This window comes from Alligator sinensis, unplaced genomic scaffold (genome assembly GCF_000455745.1).
Source record: "Alligator sinensis unplaced genomic scaffold, ASM45574v1 scaffold87_1, whole genome shotgun sequence".
NCBI classification, from domain to species: Eukaryota; Metazoa; Chordata; order Crocodylia; family Alligatoridae; genus Alligator; species Alligator sinensis.
In genome coordinates this window covers 1,542,966-1,566,175 of record NW_005841929.1, presented here as the reverse complement: position 1 = coordinate 1,566,175, position 23,210 = coordinate 1,542,966, and the positions used below count along the sequence as shown (strand labels likewise).

At 41.9% G+C, this 23,210-nt stretch overlaps 1 protein-coding gene across 1 annotated transcript in view; it reads left to right on the top strand.

Moving 5' to 3' along the window:
• CACNA1C (calcium voltage-gated channel subunit alpha1 C) overlaps window positions 1–23,210 on the top strand; it is a 742,093-nt gene that overhangs the window by 662,038 nt on the left and 56,845 nt on the right. Inside the window, 1 exon segment of the mRNA XM_025198804.1 lies at window positions 13,769–13,852. Coding sequence (XP_025054589.1) covers window positions 13,769–13,852 — 84 coding nt within the window.

The window sequence follows — 23,210 nt, the reverse complement described above, 5'->3', positions numbered from 1 at the left end:
TCTTTCCTGCCTATGCAGGGGGTCGGACTCGATGATCTATTGAGGTCCCCTCCGACCCTAACATCTATGAATCTATGAATTGTACCATTCTTGTCAAGTTCCTCAATTTGTGAAATCCAGTGCTCTTCAAACTCTAATAGCCTAAGAAATGTGTATGCATCTAAGGATAATGTATCCTATGATAACCTTTATGATACCTGAGCACTTGTCTCTCATCAAGAACTCTGGCATATTTGGGTGGATCAGAATGAGGACCCTTCCACTGATATAATCATATCAAAAAACCTGGCTGCAACAAAGTTATTTGCAGCCCATTCCTGCAACCTACTTAAGGTCCTTACTGTGTATTACAAATGGTAAACATGCTTGTGTTGCAGCCAAGTCCTCCAGAGTGGAGTGGATTTGTGGTATAGGCCATATTTCATATCAGGAGTACAACTGGGACATAAATGGTTTGCCCTTGACCCTATGGGGTCACAACCCAGGGGATCAGGACCAGACAGGGGCAGGAAGCGCGGGTGCCAACTAAAGTAGAGAGTCAAAAGATCAAAAGCAGGCAGGTCAAAAGGCCAAGGTCTGTAAGGGACTGGGATGCAGGCAGTCATCATAGGTAGAACCATGAGTTGAGGGGATGAGGTAGGTAAAGGAGGTCAACAGTCATTAGCCAGGGGTCGAGAGTAGGCAGTTATAGCTGTCCAGGACTGAGATTTGAGTGATCTCTGAACAAAAGTCACAAGCCCTGAGCCAGATATCAGAGGACAGGGGTTTGTACTGGAGCATGGGGTCAAGAAGCCAGCAAGCCTGGAGGCATGGGGTCAAGGAGCTAGAATGGCAGACAGGAAGCACAGGGGTCTGGGTAGATGGCTGGAACAAGGAGTCAGAAGGTAGGAGCCAGGGAACCAGATAAAGCCAGAACACCAACAAGAAAAACCCAAGGAACAGGAAAATAGGAACAAACAAGCAGGAGTCATAGGCTAGACAAAGAGGTATCTGTCCTGTTGAGTAGCTTGCTGGGCACTGAAAGAGGAGACTTACAAACAGACAGCCACACACATGCAGACAAATGAGACCAGCTAGGGGTAGCTTGGCCACTGACAGGTTGGTTCACTCAGTAATCAGGGCAGCTGGGGCACTTTATCCTGCTTGCTACCCTAACTCCTGAAACTTCAGGATCAGGTTATCCATGAGAGAAGACTAGAGCTTCCCTCTACCAGGGGACACCTGACTGGAAGCCATCCAAAACTTGTGACTAGACAGGCCTGATTGTTAAGGTTCACACACTGTAATTTCTTTCTACATTGGATTTGGGGGGATGTTTTACAGATTGTGGCTTGATAGCCATCTGCCTGATTTCTCTCATCAGCCTCAACTTCATCTTTCTCTGTAACAAATAGCAAGCTAGAACAGACTGAACTAAAAGAGCTTCTGACTGACTGTCTTACCTACCCACTGCAAAAAGGGCACTTTTCCCTCCTTTATTGACTTTGTTATTTGAAGACAATAGCCTGCAAGGAAAAGGAGCATGGGAGTAAAAGAGAACAAAGAAAATACTGAGCCTTAGGCTTTGAAAAGAAAAAATATAGAAGGGGCAGTATAAAGAAGGAAAAGATACTGGGCTTCTTTTGAGGGTGAAAGTGAGGAGAAGATGATATAACATGGAGAGAACAGGAACAGACCAAATAACAGAACGTGATGACAGAAGAAAGAGAGAGAACAAAAGAAAAGAAAAGAGAGTCAATAGAGAAGATGGGATATGGGAGAGAGAGAGAAATAGATCCAGGAGGATTTGTAAACAATGGACACAGTAAAGGAGAGTCTATTTCTAAAGGAAGAGAAAAGAAAAGATAAAGAAAGAGGAGAACACAAAATGGGCAAAGAGAAAACTAGCTTGAAAAAATGACAAGAAAAAGAAGAGCAGAGACAGAGAGAGAGGTGTAAAGGAAAATAGGGGGATGGAAAGGTAATAAACTTGAAAGCAAATGGAAATAAAAGCCACGGGAAGTTTTCCATAGCTTTTAAGCTATTTTTGCTTCTGTTTCATGAAAGTTCCCTGGCGGGCTTCTCATGCCTTCATGTTGGAGAAGCAATGGTTTCTTACTCACAAGGCTCCTGATGTATTGTTCTGCCAGGATTAGAACTGGGTGAATAATCTGCAACAAATAATCTGTCCACTGTATTTCACCTTTTCTTATATGGATTGGGAGTGAAACACTCACCTGGTGCAAAGTGCACAGAGAAGTGGTGTGTCCCTTTTGCACACCACAAAACTGATGTACGCATTGGACCAAGATAAATATTAAGCCAGCATAGAAGAAATGCAACTGGTTATTCACAAACAGATTCATAGATATATTAATTAATAAACCTGCCTGCAGACTGGAGTAGTGCCCATTGGGTTGACCAAACAGCCACAGGTCGCAGGTCATGGGAGTAAATCTGCAATAGATGAGGTATCATTATGCTTATTGCACACAGAAGAAAACTGAGGCAGAGGGATTAGGTCTCTGAATCAGAAATGTACTTGTGGCACTGCTCAGAAGCTTAAAGTCCTGTGTATGTTTAAGTACTTTGCCAAATCAGGGCTAAATGTTTAGGGAAAGGTCAGTTGAGGAGTCCAGAAAAGGCAGCCAAGGAACCCTAATTTCCCAGCAACCAGCCCTGTACATCAGCTATGACAGCTTTTTATGATGTATTTTGTATTTGCAGTGATCTTTTTGCTAAGAGCTGGGAATGCAACAGGCTTCCATGCTTTTTGCATGGTGTATGTGTTATGATGGAACTCAAATGTATGGTCTTGAATGTCCATTAATTTGACACATTCTCTGACACTCATTCACAGTGCACCTGTACTGCAGGTATTCCTGAACTGTGTCTTCCTGTACTTCTGAGCAGCCCCCTACCACATTTAAATTGCTACGATAATGAAAAAAGTATAACAACAATAATTAATAGTTAACTCCAAACGTAAAGGATCAGACTCTCCCAGTCCTTTATGGAAGTCTTTGGTTAGAAGGCTGGATGGAGGCGGCAGACAGTTGGACTTGCTCTCTCCATTGCATACCTGGCTTCATAGCCAATTATCATGAATGATACCGGACTTTGGGCATACGAGCTAAGGGCAATTGAAGTCCTTCTGCCCAGGGGAACAATGGAGCTGCTTTCTCCAGACATCTGACATAGGGGTTACAGTGGACAGTAAGCTGAGAATGAGTCAACAGTGTGCCCTTGTTGCGAAAAAGACTAACGACATCCTGAGCTGCATTAGTAGTGGTGTTGCTAGCAGATTGAAGGAAGTGATTCTTCCCTTCTGTTCAACACTGGTGAGGCTAAACCTGGAGTACAGTTTTGGGCCCCCTACTACAAAAAGAATGTGGACAAATTGCAGAGAGTCTAGTGGACAGCAATGCAAATGGTTAGGGGGTTGGGGCATATGACTTATGAGGAGAGGCTGAGGGAACTGGGCTTATTTAATCTAGAGAAGAGAAGACTGAGAAGGGATTTAATAGCAGCCTTCACCTACCTGCAGGGTGATTCCAAAGAGGATGGAGCTAGACTGTTCTCAGTGGTGATAGATGACAGAACAAGGAGCAATGGTCTCAAGTTGAAGCAAGGAATGTTTAGGTTAGATATTAGAAAAACTTTCTCATGGGGAAGTTAGTAAAGCACTGAAACAGGCTACCCAGAGAGGTTATGGAATCTCCATCCTTGGAGGTTTTTAAGACCTGACTAGACAACACCAAATGGCATAGTTGGGGACAGTACTGCTTTCTGCAGGGGGTTGGACTAGATGACTTATTGAGGTCCCTTCCAGCCCTAATTTTCTGATTCTGACCTCTGGGGCTGCAATGCTTTCTAGTGCAGGCATAGATGGGCTGGGGAGAGGGAAAGCTGTGGCCCCACATTCTCTCCTCCTAGCCTTAGAAGTTGGCCAAATGTGCCTGGGGAACAAGGTGCACCATGCCAGGTATGCCCAAAGAGCTAGGAAAGGAAGAAAAGACAAATGCTTTAAAAGGGGGTCTTGTGTCTCCTGTAGCTCATATTGTACCATAGCTCCCTGGGCTGGAGTGGCCTTACCTCACCCAAAACACAAGTCAGTGGCTAAAAGTCAGTCAAGCATAGAGCACATCTAGTAGGGCTTCTGCCTAGAAAAGCACGAGATAGTAAAGCATCTGAGGGTTGCAACTACATGTCCTCAGACAGATACTGTTTAGGATTTTTTAAAATTAAACTTCTTATAGGAACCAGTTTATAAGAAAAAAGGGAGCCATATCCCTGTGAGTGTAAGGGCTAGGCTCATTAGGTTAGGGTGCAGCTGAACAGCCAGAAGAGTACTGAACAACAACACTGCTAGGCAGAGTAAGGTGAGCTATATCCCTGTGAGTGTAGGGTCTAGGCTCATTAGGTTAAAGAGTGCATCTAGCCAGAAAAGCTGAACAACAACACTCCAGGGCAGAGTAAGGTAATGAAGCACACAACAGGGGACTGGGTAACAGGACTGCTCTGCTAACATCCTCCAGGCACAACACAAACACAGCAGATAATGTACCTAGTCCTTTATGTGAGCATCCAAGGAACTCTCCTCAGTGTTTACTCTGTATTTTAGGTATTTTTTTTTTAAATCTGAGATGACTATAAGATCAACCGAACCCATATAACCTATTTACTGCTGACCCTACTGAACCATCAGTAGGGTTCTTGTCATTTGTAGGAGTTTGAAGGAAAGTAGAGCATGTCAGATAGGGCTGTGCGAAGCTTTGGTCCCTGATTCTATTCGGCAGAGATTCAGCCTGTTTTGGTGGCCGAATCTTGTAATCCGAATCAAATCAGAGGACCCTTTAATCTCTTCAAATCTAATCAGAACCCTCCAAATTGATTTGGAGAGATTCGAAAAGATTTGGAGATTTGGACATAGAGATAGCTTTAAATGTTTTTTCTATATACCTCTAGGTAGCAGGTGGCTCATGAATGCTGTGATGGTGGGGTACATGAAGTGTCCCACAGAAGTGCGGGGGACTCCCCAGCATGCTCAGCAGCAGACCCGGAAGTGGACCAGAAGCACTTCCAGTCCACTTCCAGGTTCGCCACCAAGCACGTGAGGGGCCCCCCTACACTCCTGTGAGACGCTCCATGTGCCCCAGCACCGTAGCGGTCATGAGCTGCACCTGCTACCTCAAGGCACATAGAAAAAACATTTAAAACCGTGCCTATGGCCGAATCGCTGATTCTCCGAATCGGTATTGAATCTTCAGATTCAGATTCGGCCGAATTGAATCAGGGACAGTGATCCAAATCAACGAATCGAATCACTGTCCCTGATTCAGGCCAAATCCAAATCCAAATCGAATAGGGCGCACTTCGCACACCCCTAATGTCAGACTCCACAGCCTGTACTGGAGATGCAATTAAGCTTCAAAGACAACAGAAGTCACTGTTGCAGCCCAACAAATTGAACATTATAAAAATATTCAATGTGGATTATCAAACCTTCTTCTGGCTTTCAGGACACTGTTTCCAAACTAGCCTGGGTCAGTAAGCATCAAAAGTCTTCACATTGAACACTACTCAGTGTCCTGCATGAGACAAGCTGGTCTCAGTCCAGTTTCCTAGTTGAAAGGTATCCATATCACAAAATGCAGTAGCAAAAGAGGTCAGTTGGCTTCTTTGTTGGCAGTCCCAAAGCTGAATGAGTATGAAGAACAAACTGCCCATCCCTTGTAGAAATGTTCCTGTTATAATTGAGACACATTGGGAGAGGAGGCTTTCAGCAACCCAAAGTACTGTCAGCAATCCCTCATGGTCAAAGATAATCACTCCCAGGAGTCAAGTAAAGAGTTGTAGATGAGTCCATTGATGACTAAGAAGGCTGATACCAGTCAAACTAAAGTATGTATTACAACCCAAAGTATATGCTGATATCCTAGCCACAACCCAAAGTATATGCTGTGACTCCTGTAATTTTTGCAAACAAGCCCTGTGCAGTGTGGCTAGCCAATCTTGTGGAGGACTGCTGGAAAATTCAGGAGGCAAAGACAAATGCTAAGGAGTTGGGTAGGAGCCTTGTTAAGGAGGGACCTTTTCCTTTACAGTAAACCTACCCTGGGAATTTACATATTACTGCAACATTGTGACAGATTTATTTCCAGTCTGGCACTTGAGGGTTTTAATGTCATTATGAACGATCAAAAAATAATGATATGACTGCACAATGCAACAATGTGGGAAGCATGGCATTAGCTATTATACTTAATTATTTAATATGGGGAATTATTCAAACAGTGCTGAAAGCCCAGTGGGATGGTGCATTGGGGTCTCATTCATGAGCATGAAGCATGAGCAACTCCATGAAAAGGGAACAGTTCCAGAGAAAAGATAACACAGAAGGGAAGTCTAAGCCTCAGGCAGGCTCATACAGAATGGCCAAAAGTGCTTATAGATCTAAAGCTCCACTATCTTTAAAAACAATGTCAAGTAACAGAGTGCAGTACTTTCATTCTGTTAGGATGGTGGGGGCCAACCTTTTTGGTAGATGTGGCACAAGCCCCACACCCTGCCTGAGTACCAGTCCAGTCTCCTTTTCTGCTTTCTGCCCAGTGCCCCCTGCCTAACTTCCTGCTGTTTTCTACTTCCTGCCTTACCTACTGCTGTGTTAATTGTCCCCTCCCCAATCTGCTGCTTGCCACACACAAAGGCTTACTTGTGCCATTTGTGGCATTTGCGCTGCAGGTTGGCCACCCGTTAGGAAATAATGTATCGGAGGCCATTTGGAACGAGGCACTGAACAAGGAACTAGGTGACCCAATTTCTCTTTTATGCTCTGTCAGTTCCATGCTTGCCCACATCATTTTAGGTCTCTGTACTGGCTTCCTCATGGGGATAATGATCCTCCTTTGTAAAGTGTCTTACGACATATGGATAAAGTGTATGGTAGGAGTATTATTGTTGTTATTCCATGAATGGAAAAACTCTGCTCCCTGTGAAATAAGTCCTTTTGGAAAATTCAGAGAAAACTAGAATTAAAAAAAACGGCATTTTGTGCCTGAAAGCTTGTCTGACATCTTTCCCAACTATATAGTTGTTCTGTTAAAAAAAAAAAAATTACCAGATAAACATTGCTTCTTGCATATTCCCTGGACAATCATGGCTAGAAGAACTTAGGACCTACAGCCACAGTGGTTTTCTAAGAGAATTTCATCCAGTTCCATTCTTTTTTGCAGTATTCTCCATCCCTTCCTATTAGGCTAGCCTGAAATACATTTCTGCCACTACTAGGAAGCGTTTTCAAGATAATGGCACTGCCTCTGCCACGCTTCTAACCCAGTCTATAAAACAGGTATCCTGAGACCACACATTGAATTTCAGGCCTCCTACACAAATGGTTGTTTATGAATCATGATGACAGGCACCATAGAACAGTGGTTCTCAACTTTTTTTAGGCTTGAGACACCACTGGATAGGCTTGAGGCACCCCTCAGAAAAAGACAGCTTTTAGTTGTCACTTGTTTTTTGATTACAGAAAAATAATAAAGTGATTCTTCTGTTGCAAAGAATTCAGAAAGACCACGCCAGGCCAGAATGGTTATAACACTGTGGATTCCTATTTGAAATCTCAGGGTTTATGTTTGCACAATTAACAGTACTAACAACATATGGCACCCTGCTACACCCTTGAAAGGATCTCAAGGCACCCCAGGTTGCTGCAGCAGCCTGGTTGTGAATCGTTGCCTTAGAATAAGCAAAGGTAGACAGAGATGTGAGTACAGAACTACACTGTTGTCCACACAGAAAAGACCTACTTATTTGCAAGTGACTAGTGCTTGAAGAATGAACTGGACTGTAAGACCTGGAAATGGAAGTCCTTTCTTCAGAGAACAGAGACAGTACAGACTGCTGCAAGAGGGTTCCCAAATACTGCTCCTAAACCTGTCCACTAAGAAGAGAGAATAGTTCAGGCTCCATAAATATTTCTTCTAAGATTGCCAATAAGGAGACCAATTAGTACCAAATGGTGTAACAATTCCCCATTTTGCAATGGGACTACTCATTCATCAGGAGCACAAATGAAACCAGTAACTCACTTTGAATACCATGGGGTGTCAAACAGCAACGAGGCAGTGGTAAACCAGATGGTGACCACTAACTTCCTGACCCAGGTTCACAACAGTGATCCAAAAGTGAGTCTCAGTCCTATTCATAGTCCACAGTGCCATCAGCTCCTGCAATATCTTTGATTCTGACTTGTAAAGTACATTATGATTGGTCAATCCACCATATCCGTGGGGGAAAATCACCTATCTACTATCAGTGATTTTTAATGTGGGAAATATGAGACAGCAGGAGTCAGCATGAATCAGGGAAGCAGGACTGAAAAACAAAGTATGCAAGTGATTTACCATGAATCTTTCTCTAGCAATTTGAGATTTTTTTTGTCCTTGTTGAATAAACAAAGAGAGGCAAAGGATTTCTATAAAAACAATTGGACCTTTTAAGCAGTCTCAGGAGTTGAAGAACTTGTCTCCTTTTGACTGTGTAGATTTGATCAAGTACAGCGGGGATTGTATGGTTTCCCGCAGTAGTGACTCACTACAAAGAGTGATAGGTGAATTAGTGACCGTCTCAGAATTAATCCATCACTGGGTGAGAGCTGATAGGATGCAAATAGATGCTGTTTTCCTACAGTCTGTCGTAATCTCCAGGCAGCTGCATCCTCCATTTTATTTCTTCTCTATTAGACGCTGCTAATTTCCATGATTGCTGTTACAGCTAAATTGTATCTTAACAAAACAGAATTTGCATTACCTCTTGGTGTCAGTATTTTTGTAGCTCTGTAATATTCTGCTCTCACCCAGGCTGGTGAAATGGCATGCCAGAGTTCAAAACACACTCTCCATGTACTTCAGTTTCGTTCTCTTCATTAAAACCAAATGTTGAATGTAGAGGTGCTGTGCTAGTTCCAGCCAGGCTGTAGCAGGTCATCTCATTTTACAAAGCATCAGCGAATTCTTATTTGATTTCCATTCTAATCAAAAGGAACTTTTTATCTCCTAAGAAAGCCCATTCTTTATTAGGAAATCATCCTTAAATCGGTCCCTCTCCCTCATACAAGCTTTTCCAGCAAAAATATAATACTAATATTAATGATTCTTTCTATTGTCTCCACTGGCAGGATTACTTCAAATGCTCTGAGACCAGGGGTTTTCCAGGGAATTTTCTTTCCTGTTAGCTGTCCAGCCTCCTCTCCCTCTTTGTTTCTCCCTCCCTGTTGGTATCTTTCTCAAATCCCAAATAACTAGGAGCACAGGCCTTCAGATAGGCTCCAATGGGCAGTGTTTTCTGTTCCTAACAAGGCTTCTCAGATGCTGTACTAAAGAGTTCATTTGAATAGAAAGTAAAAGAAATGTTCTCCAGAGATCATGGCGGTTCCATTAGTGTGGAAATAAACCTTGTCATCTTGTTAGCTGAACTCAGCAGCTAGGAAACCTAAAAATGATTGGCGTATTTATTCTGAAGTGATATAATGGCTGCTCCCCTTGCACAAATGAGATTCCACTCCAGTCAGTCACTGTATATTTATGCTCAGTTTTTCATTAACTAACCGATCCTGGGGTGATTCACTATCAGTTACTTTCTTTGGGTGAAGCAAAAAGGAAAGCAAAGTGCTATAATGGTGGAGTTACTTCATACTTCAATAAGTAACCAAGCAAAGCTTCCAGTCTCCCCCTCCAAAAGCTGCTCCAAAGTATTCCACCAAAAGGGTGGCTGCAGTACCCTAATAAATCCCAGGGGGCTTCTGTTCAGGGATGTGTAAGTATATGGTTATGTCAGGACAAAATGTCTCCCTTTAAGGGTAAAATATGGTATGGCACTCTAAATTCCTGTACTGTAAAAATAAACAGTGCCATCAAGTCACTTCCCTGGGGGAAGAAAGACCAGAACTTTCTGGTGGGAAAACTAACTTGGAAATGCAACCTTTTTATTAGATTGCAGACTCCTTCCTCATTCAACTTGTCTTTCATTAGCCAACCTGGATCGTTCCAGCAAGGGATATGGCTTTAAGAAGTCACTGTGAAGTCATAATGTGCAAGTCTTGAAGGGGTTTAGTTCACTCTCGATATGCGCTTGTAATTCTTGACAAGATTACAAACTACAATCCAAAGCCAAGTAATCACATGGCTGTTCTTAGGTAGACGTCTCTAAGGAGGCTTGGCTTTTAAAGGAGGGATTTCATTAATTTCCACACAAGCAAAGCATTCCTTGCACCTTATTTGAAGGATATAAGCATCAATGTTCTGTGACTTCTTTCAGCCATATACCTCTGAATAATATTTTCCTAGTTCAAGCCCCTTTCTTGATAAATACAAGAGGAAGGTTTTTAAAAGGGTTTTTTTTAATTTGTCTTCAAACACTCGAATTGTTGGAATGCATGAAAATCAGTGACTCTGTATAAAACAGCCATGGTGTCTGAAGCCTTTTCTTTGAATTCCTTGGGTATACTTCACACATGAGTAACAATGTGCCATTTTAAAATGTTCCTCCCATGGCAACTAAGCTTAGAAGGCCATGACTTGCATCTTTAAGACTTGCTGGAAAGGATGAGCAAACCAACTGTTCAAGTGAATGCAGAGTATAACGCTAGAGTAACTCCACGGAAGTTAATGAAGTGATTCTAGATGTACTTTGGCCTAAGTAAAAGCTGAACCTGATCCATGAGTTTACAATGAAAAAGGAGACTGCTTTCAAGGCCAGATTCTGCCTGGGGATACATGTGCACACAGTTGCCTTTGGGCCTCATACTGCTGTCTATTAGGCCAAAGCAATGTCAGCAAGTTTGTGTTACTGCAGTTGAGACTGAAACTTGACCCACTGGCTTCAGTGATCATCTCATCACTGGATCATCACCTCATGGTAACAAAACTTGCTGTTGGACTGGGGTCTGATTGCTCATTAAAAGAAAATTGCTGATGTGGTTAGGTTCAAAACATGTTCTGACGCATATTTGGTATAATCTGATGTTGGCACATTGTGTGTTTTTAAAAAAGAGCTGCTTAAACCATACAAAATATCTACTTATCCATCACCGTTGATTAAATGTAAACAGTTGCCATTTAGGTCAGCAGAGCCTCAAATACCATGGGTACGAACTTCATCTCTGCTGCTTCATCAAAGGGAAACTCAGCTATTTCCAGAGCTGTTTGTGCTCTTGCTGAAATCCTGGATGGTGCTGTTAGTGTGCAAACACAGAAGGAAATGGAAGGCAGACACATTACTGAGCTTGATCTTGCAAACGTTCACTATGTGAGCAATTCCACAGCATTCTGCATGTCTTTTCACGTGAAGGAGGGTTGTACGATTGGGCCCATTGTTTTCTGGTACATTCTCTTTACCTTACATGAGTTCTCAGTGCAGAGGTCATTTCAGGTTACTTTCTTGCACCTCTGAAAGATCTACGTGTATTCTTTACTTATTCAAACTGTGTGTGTCTTTACAGTTTAATCTGCCATCCTCTCCGTCTCCTTCCTCTTGATAAAGTCTAATTACAGTTTTATTCCAGGTCCATCTGGTTGCTAAAGATGCTGGAGGTCAGCGCTGCATTCATTCTAATGTTTGTTGCATATTTTCTAGGCTGGATGCTGAATAATAATATCCCCTGACTTTGCTTTTGCTCCTGTTCCCTCCTTTCCCACTGTGGTAGACTGTGTAGTAATGGGATTCAAGTGGGAAATTTATACTCACTGAGCAGATTTTTTTAGGAGTTCAGGTTTTGAATGTGCCTCTTTCAGCTTTCACATTAAGAAGTTTTGTAGCATTTCAGAATGGGTTTTATTTTCCTCTAGCTATGTTTCTTTTTTCCAGAGTCCACTCTTACAATTCTACCCTCTTCTTCCCCCAGCAAATATTTTCCGTACCCTTAGTTGGAAAATGGGGTTTCTGTGTTGGGGTTTCCGGGTTGGGGAGGCTGTTTTTTTCATTCCTGATCAGTTCATGGACCATAAATGTGAGAGGTCTCTTGTCCTAAAGAATCCAGCTGGGCTGCATTCCAGCATTCAAAAGGGACCTCCTGGCCAGAATCTGGCCCAGATATTAGTTAGAAACATGACAGCTCTAAATTCCCAGGCCTGGCTTTTCCAATGCCAGTAGTGGGATTTTTCCCTCTTCTTTTCTTTCTGCAATGCTGCCTGGGAACTCAGGCTCACATTTTACCCATGACCTGACTTTCCAGTGCTAAGAATAGCAACCACAGTATAACATGGGTTCACTCTCACTGGAAAGAGACTGCAGCTGGGAAAGAGAGAGGTCAGATTAGCCTGTGCTTGTGAAATAACAGGAGCATAAGGGCTCCTATTTAGGGGGTTGAGAGACTTCTGGTTCTGAAAACTGAAGAAAAAAAGGGTTCATATAGCTAAGACCTGACCTTGGCAAAGGTATTTTGCCAGTCCTGAAGCAATAACTGTAAATCTTTGCTGAAGATATTGCATCGAAGTAGAGGCAGACAGACAAAATCTCGGCAGCCAGGATGAATAACATCTTTCTAAAAAGGATGCTGTGCCTTATTCCCCTTACTACCAAAATTCATCAGAGATCTGAGGGCACTTGGTGGGGGCTGGTGTTTCCTGCACAACTGTACGCAAACTGGAACACCGGAATTTGCACTCAGACTTTGTCAGAAAAATGAAGGTGTGATTGTAACATGTGCCAGCATCATTTATGAATCATATGCCATTATAATACAGTATATGCAACTATAATTGGGAATACACAGCAGCATAGGATTTAACCCATGTAACCAGAGTATGTAACCAGGGACCCAGTAGGGTTTATTCTCTGACTGCTATCACATGCTAAAGCCTGTACCATTTTATCTTCCTTGCTATTGTTATCCAGGCTAACTAAATTATAAATATGCTAGCACTTGCTGCTATCCCACCATCATTTTACTGTCTAGATATACCCTCAGAGTCAATTGACAGTATAGGTAGAAGAGCATAGTGTATTTGACTCAAAGCATGCTGAACTGAGAACCCTCTGCATTGGGTATGAAGAGGCAACAGGCTTACTCTCAGAAGAAACCTAAATTAGAGCACCAGCTACCATCCCATGTGCCGAGAGCTTCAGTCTACCTCCCTGACTAAGGCACTATCAATAAAAACTGTTTGACTAAGTGGTGCCTTGAAAATCCACACAGGGCATCTGAGTAAAGAGCAAAACATGGCAACCAGTGAGTTTTAAACACTCCTCCTAATATATCTCCAGTGTTTACTACTCCCCTTATTCTGTTCTTAAATGACAGTCTTTTTTAGCCCCTGCACAGACCATTAATAGCCAGAATCTGGACCCAGTGGTTCTGTGCACATTTGCCACAGGGAAACAATACCTGGAGAGAACCAAGTATCACCTTTTCTGTACCTGTCCCCAAAAGTAACTCAACCAAAGCAAATCAGATTGAGGAAAGGGCCTAGGTTGCTAGGAAGAGGGTGTTTCTGACAATTGAAGGAACCCTTCAACCTTTATACAAGTAAACCTTTCACTTTGCCTCCTTCACATATCTCTGAGAGTAGGGGACTTGAGCAGGGTGCTCCGTGTGGCTGCAGGAGGCCTGCCCATGTGAGTGAGGGCTGCAAGAACTGTTCCTCAGCTTCTAAAGCAGTATGTAGATTTAAGCGCAAAACCACTTGAGGTATCAGGGCTGTAATTCTAATGGTAATTTTGAACTGTTTTTGTCTGTCTAACATTCCTTTTTAATCCCCATCCTGCCTGCCCCTTCCTTATGTAGGGTTACTTTAGTGATCCTTGGAATGTTTTTGACTTCCTCATCGTAATTGGCAGCATTATAGACGTCATTCTCAGTGAAACTAATGTGAGTATTACTCTACCCTCCCCAGGATACCACCACCTCCTCCTCCTCCTCCTCTGTTTCCTTCTCTCTCTCTTTTTTTTCTGGTTTTTTTCCCCTCTAGTCATGCTTTTATTGAACTTGCCGTCGTCCTTCTCCTTCTCCCAGGGAAAAAAAAAGGAGGAGGGCCGCCTCCTTCTTTTTCACTTGTCATAGCACCCCCCCTTGCTGTGACTGGTGAAAGCGCACAGAGTTTGGGGTGTGTGTGCTTTTTTTTCCCCTCCAAAAGGTTTGAGTGTAACTTTTTGACTAACCAGGCTTTTGTTGATACCCTCCATCATGTGAACTGTTACAGAGGTTTGAGCAGCCAGTACTGTGTGGTAGAGTGGTAAGAGATTATTTAATATGCCCACGTAACCTCTTTCTTTTCTTATTTTTTTTCTCTTCTCTCCCTCTTTCATGCTTTTTTTGTTTTATTTATTTTTGTTGTTTTCTTTTGTTTTTGTTGTTGTTTTTTTACTTTTATTTTTCCTATTTCTCTCTTTTTCTTCTCTCTTTTTTTTTTTTCTCTCTCTCCTTCCTCGGCTTCTCTGCCACATGCAGCACTATTTCTGTGATGCATGGAATACATTTGACGCCTTGATTGTTGTGGGTAGCATTGTTGATATAGCAATCACCGAGGTGAACGTAAGTAGCTGGCGTCTGTCCATGATCGTGCCTGCTCTAACATTCATTTGTCTTTCCCGTTTATTTATTTGTTTATTTATTTCTCCCCCTCCCCTTTTTATTCTGTTTTAAGTATTGTTTTTTGTTGGTTGAAACTTTCTGTTTTGTTTTGTTCTGCTTTTACTTTTGGAACGACTTAAAGGACTTTTTGACTGTTGCATCATTTTTTTCCCCCCTCATAATCAGCCTGGCATGATTGAAACTGTATAGCAGGAAAAGTAAATGGGATTTGTGGCGTGTAAGTAAAAGAAATTTTTGTGCCATGGGAAGCTGCTGGAGAAGTCCCACATCCAAGGCTCTGGCCTGCCCAGCATTGCGTTTGGCTTCCCAGGACATTTCAACACACTCCACCCCACAGAGATCTAAAGATCAGTTCTTTCGAGGTGGAACTGAGGGAACCAAATAGAGAATATTCTCAGTACCCTCCCCACTGCTTTTCCTCAAAAAAATATTCATTAACCCAATATTCACAAAGAAATTCATCCCCAGTGTTTAATTTTCCTTTGAAACCAGTAGACTGAATTAAACAATATCCTTAGACATGGGCACGTCTTAGGTCAGTTCCTATTCTGTGTAGAGCACCACTGGACTTGATACGAATTAGTACCACTGGTGGTGGTCTCATCAGACAGGCCCAGGGTAGAATCGACTGTGAAGACTGAAATAAATTGCGTGAATATATATAAGAAATGTATTGTTTCAGGCAAAATTGATTATGTTTGTTACCTTATGTTGGTGAGATAGAGAATAATGGAATTAGAGAGAGAAAAATTAGGAGGAGGTCAAGTCTGAAGTAAGCATTTGTTTATTTGAGTCAGCTCCTGATGAAATCAATACAAACCCTGAGTTGTTTTCAGTGAGAGCACAATCTCAATAAATTTTACTTGGTAGCTTAAATCAAAGTGGCTTAGACAGGATACGGTCAGGGGGATTGAAAACTGGCTGAAAGACTTTAAAAACAGCAGTGTATCAAGATGGGAAGAGGTCTGTAGGTTCTGTTCATTTTCTACCTTAGTTAATTTCTTTCTTAATTATCTGAAAGAAGGAGAAAGTAACAGATTAATGAAGTGCACAGGTATTAAAACTTTAATGGAAAATGTTGCATCTCATCCAAAAGGCCAAATGAAAGTAAGATACCAAAAACAGCAAGACAAAAGATCCAGAATACAATAAAAAATAACAAAATGAGATTCAGTTTAGAGAAACCTGGCAAGCAGAGAAGCTGAAGGAGACAAACAGCAAAGGCAATAATAGTAGACAGCAAATGGGTGTGAATTTTCAAAGGAATGTAGCAGCAGAAAAGGCACATCAGTTTTCAGCTGTCTATGCCTTTGGGGTATCACATCAGAAACAGAGAGCTATAGTCTGCTAAAGGTGGACAAAAATGTTAAAGTAAACTTTTTTAGAAAAAAAGATTTGGCAACACAAACATGTTTCACAAATTTGTGTCAATTCCATCCAATTTTTGGGTCAGGGAAAAAATCTTAAATATTCTGAAAAATTTAAATGTCACTGATCTTTTTTAAATAAAATATTTCCATTTTTTGGTTCAAAATGACTTTCATAGAGGTCATTTCATTTGTTCAAATTAAAAGATGTTGAAAATAGTCAAAACCTTGGTTGTTTTGTACCAAGATTATTCCTTTCGTTTTTGATTTGCTGAAATTTATTTTTTAACTGAAAAGGAATTCTCCTTCCAACTTTCCAAAATTACCCACAGACTGAAAAGTCTGTTACATGCCCCGCTCTGCTGCCTATACAGCACTGCTGTGACTTTCCTTGGCATATTCTAGAAAGTGTTGGGTATCTGAATCCCGGAGAAAGACTGACTGATTGAATAGAGTTCATAAAAGGCCGGTTAACTTCATCAAGACATTTTAAGAAAAATACGTTTTACTGTCATTCCTAGGAGTTTATAATTTTATGCTCTCCTCACGTGGGGTAAGTTTTATACTCTCCCCAAGCGGAGATGCATTGTCAGGATGTGGTGAGGAAGCTTGTACGCTTCATATTCATGGTGTACCCATTTTCTGTATAATTTTCTGTATAAACAGAAGTCTTCAGTCTCCTGGCTGTCAGTATGGTATGTTTTATTACCACTGAATGAAAAAGGGAAGGAGAAACTGAACAAGACCCTCTCTCTTCTAAATCCAAATTTATTTCCATTTTCTATCGAGCTACTAAATCTGTCCAGTTTTATTTCAAGATATACCGAAATGTTTGAAAAATGACATGCCTTTGGACAATATCTGTCCAACTGAATAATTGTCTCTCTCAGTTGATAAGGCAACAGGGGGCAGTCCTTATTCCCTGAAGAGAAAATAATGATGGAATTTCATGATGGTCCCTCTGTCCCTTCTAAAGAATTCCTTCCTACTATACAGTTCTTATAGATTTCTGCACATGTCTTTTTGTTACCTGGCATGTTTAAATCTTCTCTTTTTATCTAGGCAAGTCCTTTGCTATAAGTTCCTAATGTTTGTTACTAAAAATTTAATCCTTTTTTGCACAATCTTTTGTTGCACTGATAAATAAGCAGCAGCTAAGGAAAGAGTTTGTTTCTGAAATGTGTTGAAATCCCTTTGCACTTAACTGAATAAGAGAATGTATTGTCTGTTGGCTTGTCCTGTCAGATTCCTTTCCTGCTAGCACTACCTGGTATGCTACCCCTCTAGTAGATGGGCATTAGAAATAGCAACCCATTTCAGACAGGCAGGTATCATCGTCCCGATTAACATGAGGCAGTTTATCAGGTGCATCCCTTCCCTACTGCAGAGGAACTTGTTGCTTTCTCACTCTTTGTGAGTCTGAGCAAATCTGCCTTGCATGTCTGTACACTGTCTTGTCTTTTTCGAATAGACATGGAGTTGAGGGGAAAAAACCCACAAGATTTTTTTCAGGTCACTGAGGTTCAGCTGAGGTGCTTTTGCCCATCTCATTAGGAACTGACCCAGCTTAGTTTGTGTCAGGGTCTCAGAAGGTGCTTCACAAAGCCTAATGATAGTAGGTCATTTACTGAAAGTGAACCTGTCTGGTTTATGTTGCTTTGTCATGAGAGATCGTGGATGTGTAAGCATGCAGATTCCATGGAGTCCACCAGGAAGCTTGCAGTGCAGATCAGATTGGCCTGGGAAGTGTTTAGAGCTTACAGCAATGGGTGCAATGGGAAAGCCTAAGGTAGATCAAGATGTGCCTCTGTTTGTGTGTAAGTGTATGTTCACATCTGTGTGTGCAGCACTGCATGCACTAGTTTGCCTCTTGACAATTGTTTTGTTTTTTTGAAAAGGAAAGTCCCAGGCCAAAAACTTCATTAAGATATATGTGAGTGTGCATGTGTGGGCTTTTGTTTGCGTATTCCATTGGTTGCAGTATATATTCCTCAATGTGTTTGGATATCTATGTAAAGAGGTATAAACCTAAATGAGAGCGTGCATGTGTTTAGGTCCAAGTCTGTGTGTGTGTGCGCGCGTGTGTATATGTACACGTACATGTGTGTGCATGTGTGTGTGTGCTTGAATGTGTGAGCATATGTATTTTTGTGTACACACAAATGTAAATGGTTTTTGAAGAGATGTGTGTATCTGAGTGTAGAAACATGTTATTCGAGTATATATTTGTATCTCAATGTGCAAGTCTGTTGGCCTGCTTATGGCTGGATGTGTATGTAGATATGAGAATATATGTGTACAGGCATGTTTATCTGCATGCCTTTGAATGAATGTACATATGCATGTATATCTCAGTGTGTGTGTTTGTTAGCATGCCTCTGACTCATGTGCACTGTAATGAAAAGGCACGCACATGTGAATCAGATCCTGAGGCTGCCATCAATATTGCTCAGACCTTGCTCAGGCAACTTCTCAGTCTTCTCAGTGACACTGACGTAAATTGAGCACTGATGCACACAACACTGAGTTTAGGCCTAATGCTCTGAGTTGCACATAGGAACACATTTCAGCAAGCTCTCATTTGGTACAGAAACATAGGGAGACATTTCACAACACTGACCGTGCAAAACAGGCACAGGATCGATTTAAGATCTGGCATGTCAGAAAATTTTGAGTGCTGATACTGTTTTTGCTAAACTCATTTTTTTTTAATTGACTGGCTTGCAGCCCAGGATGAGACTGCACTTTCAAAACTTGGTGTCTCAATTTCGACAAGAGTTGCACAGCTGAATTCCCTTTCACAACTCTGTCCCTAAATATATGGTGACTTCACTTGTTGTTTCCCCTCTGATAATGTAACAGCAGCTAAATTTGATTACTTATTTACCTTATAGTTTGATATTGAAAAAAATAATTCCAAACTAGAAACCAGGTAGGTGAAATTTCAGGCCTTTGAGTGCCAAGACTTGGGTATGAATTCCTAGAAATAGACTTTATGCTCGTCTAATGCTTAGGTCTGAGGATTCAGGGCTTGTAGATCCTGCTCTCTGCTTTCACTTCCTGTGGACTAACCTTGAACATAACCTTCCTAAGCGTTAGTTTCTCTCTCTGTGAAATATTTGATAATATTTACTTAATTCACAGGAAGTGATAATATTTACTTAATCCACAGGAACATTGTCACTCATTTTTATACAGTGCTTTGAAATCCTTGGGGGGCAAAAAAGCCCTGCAGAAGCAAAAAAATGATTACAATTGATCATAACAGGATCATGAACCTCTGCATTATAAGAAAGAAAACATTTCAGGAATTAAAGAGGTCAGAGCATTCAGAATATATCATCAGAGAAGTAGCCACAGACATAGGCTTTGATTTCCTTACTTTCCATATCAGCAGGTTCAATACAGTATACATTGCTTGGCGCTCCTGCTGGAGCTGACTGACAACTTGCTATCCCCTCCTCAGGGTGAAAGCAGTGTCTTGTTACTATTTGCTATGCTGTATTGGAGAGGGAAATCAAGTTTGATTTGTGCTCTGTGCTACTGTGCCCAAAGTGATGGAAAAAGACAGCGAGGCCTGAGTCACTGAGAAGGCTGCTAACGTAATGCCCTCCCTCAAAATTTAGACAGAGAAAGCAGGCAATACTTCTCTACTCCTTAGGGTCCTTCTTCCTTTATTTAATTCCCCTTCAGTGTCAGACTGAAGTTTCAGTGCCACTGAATCTTCATCTGCGGCAGAAGCCAGTGTCACAGCAGGACACTCTTACCTGCCATGCAGCACCGTACCTAGACTCCTGGCAGCCCCGGGCGAACTTTTAGTATCAGGCCCCCCTTCGCCAGGGATAATAATGATAATGATAATAAAAATTACCATTTTGTGGCCCCCTTTCTGTCCGGGCCCCAGGCAGCTGCCTAGTTCTCCCATGCCTGTGTCAGCCCTGCTGCCAGGATTTCTATGGCAGAGCTGTGGCCCCTTGCCAAAGAGATTGTTCTGTCCTTGGATTACAGGCAGAGGTTTGCACCATGCAGGTGTGTGAAAATTTTGTAGGCAGGCACAGATTGGAGTATGTCCAAGTCCCATGCCTGGACATAGATGTTAGTGACAGTGGAAATGCGTGCGTGTATTTGATTGTGTCTGCCTACCCTGAAAGGACGTAGGTGTGGGTGGGTTTGTGTCTGCCTGTGCAGAGCTATGTGTGTTCGCGTTTGTAATCCTGTCAGGGAATTTCCCAATGTTTGCCTGCATGATTGCCTCTGTGTATATCAGAGTGATGTGGTATCTGAGAAGGCATGGTTATGGCCAGGCAAACACAGCTGGGTCCACGCGCATATGCACATGCCATGAAAATATTTGCATGTCTGAGTATGTCTGTGTATGCTGAAGGATGTACAGAGGAAGAAGTACAGTATGGTAGGTACAGAACATGCAGCAGTGAGATGAAGAGCCAGAAGAACATCATGGTATCACTCAGCTCCCCTTCCCCACCCATCTACAAATTGGGCATGGGCACAAGACAAAGTGATGGGGGACCACAGAAGTGGTTTGAGTGCTTGTATGGATTGAAAATGAAGAATCTTTGCATGGAGATTGCCAATCTGTTTGTAGAAATACAGTTTTGCCCAAGAGTGAGGGAGTGTTTAGACCTAGAGCTGATGGAAATGTTTCTGAAATGGAAAAGGTGGCAGAAGGACATGACTCAGGAATATGATTTCACTTTCTGATTTGTTCCATGGTGATAGAACTGTAGTATCCGGGAGCTACAGGATCAAAGGGTCATGGATGACATTCCCTTGAGGAAGCTTAGAGAAGTTTTCCTTGAGGAAGTTTAGAGAAAACCACCCTACTGCATGCCTTTCTGAGTCAAACCCATCACACACCACTGCCAGCCCCTCTGTCCTCACACAAGCACTCTGCCCCACTGTACGCTAATTGGCATTGTTCAGTTGCTTTACTTCTTGACATGCCTCTGAAATGTAGAGAGCTCCAAACCCTGTTGGGAGGACACCAGACAGGTGTAGCTTTGTTATTTCTTGACATTAAGGATTCTCTGAGACCAGGGAGACCAAGGCAACTCCTGAGCTTGCAGATTCCAGGAGTATCTGAGGACCATTGTGGGATTGCTCCTTTAGTCTCTTGGTTGTAAGTTAACGCAGCTTTGGCTTAGCACAGGCACATAGAGGCCTCTCTTTAGAAGCTCTTGACTCCAGTAGGCTTCATATGGTTTGTCATAGGCTCCTGTTCCCACTCCATGAAATATTTGACACAACACATACTAAAGTCTCCCTCTTACCTTCACTCCTGCAGCCTTCCCCTTTACCTTTCCCCACTTTTTTTCCTTCCTCCCCTTGCTGTCCTCTGCTGTGTTTCCTGCTAGACCGAACCTCACAAGAACATTTGCACCCTCAGTCAGAGTCTCTGAAAGCAGAGAACCAGTGGCTCAAATGCTGAAGGCCCTATTCAGGCAAAACTCCCACTGGGCATTTTATCTGTAAGGACTGAAATAGTTGGCCGTGTGTGACTAAGCTCAGTATAAGCCCCACCCCTGCAATGGGAGCAAGGATTCGTGGAAGGACGACACAGATCTAGCCTGCACCTCAGTTGGGACTTGCATTCATCTCTGTCGCTATGTCTGTTTTTCTGTCTCTTCCCGTCTTGAATCTCTCAGCTTCCAAGCCCTTTGCTGCTCAGATTTTGCCCATCATCTGACATGAGAAACAAATTTCTGCAATGCTTAGAACCTGCAAGTGCAACCTTTGCAAGAACCTGCAAATGCAAGTTCAACATTTCTGCTGGAAGCAGTAATTACCTCTCTCTCTTTTGAATGCCATGTTGGCTGCAGAGTCATCCAAAATATGTAGCAAAGGGCTGGGGAAGCACAGTTGCTTCTTTTCACATCCTGTGCTGTCACGCCCTTATCGTTGCCATTCTAAAAGTTGTATGTAGCTTTCATATATACATACATGGGTATGTATATATGTACATATATATTGTTTTATTTTTGTAAATTTGATGATAAAACTGATGGAGTTTTTTATTTAGAATTTTTCAAAATCATTTGTGGTGTTTTTATTTCAATAACAAAAATTGTTTCACCACGAGCAACCCCCCCCCAGCTTCATTGCAAAATAACCATCATGAAACATGATTGTGAAACCTGGCTGTGACAAATGAGGGTACAGCTTAATTTATTCTTCCATTTGGGGAGCCTAAAAATAAAAAACACCACCCAAAACCATGAAGAGACTTGCTTTAACTTAGGAGCTGACCATGGTTAAAACATGATCGTATAGCATGATTGTCAGCCCACAAAAGTGAGAGAAAAATATTACCAGGTTGTTTTGCCACAGCCATGTTTGAAAAGGGATTTTGTAATGTGGATGGGGGCTTTCCTATTTTTAATCTTAATAAATATTTTTATTCAGATTTTCTAGAATGTGTAGGACAAACTGCCCATACAAAGGAGGGCTCATGCTGACAGCACAGCTTTAAATCCAAGGAACATTTTGATGAAATGTGGGCAATCAGGAAAAAAAAAGCATTTTTTGTCAGGAGTGAGGGAAGTGAACCCCAGTGACTTCTCCCGGAAGCCACTTGGATACTTGAACCATTGCCAACATTTATTGCTAATTGTACTAGTAGCGATTCACCACATCAGGAATAAGCCATGTGGCCCCAGTGGGGAAAAATGCATAAAGAAAAAAAGACAGTGTACTGCCCAGTTTTATTGAAATGCTACAAAATGTTATTTCTACAAAACTCCGTATTGTGTTTGGCCTCCATCATTACTTTGGATGCATGGAATAACCAGGGACACATGAACACATTTTAATGCAGGGGAGATTTAAAAGCAAGATAAAAATGCATTAGCCTCTATGGGGAAACCTAATCACAAGGTGTGATAATAAATTATTATAAAAGAAACAGAAGATACAGTGCTCATGAAAAATTTCCCTTGTAACAGAAACTTAATAGTAGTAAAGTGAAAGGTAAGAAAAACTGTTATCAAGTTCCCTATAGCTTTAGGGGTCTGATAGACGATTGTTTGTATCTAGCATCCTTCTAAAGGAAAACGTTTAGTGTACTCATTAAAATGGTGGGCTATTGGAGCTCAGTGGGGCTCTACATTACAGATTGATACCCCTTTTACCACTGTGTACTCAAAGAACCGCTTTTCCACAACATCATTTGACCATTGAGCATAGTTTATGACACAATTTTACACCATCATTCTAGGTCCCTTGAAGCCTTAGCCACCTCCCACTGGCAT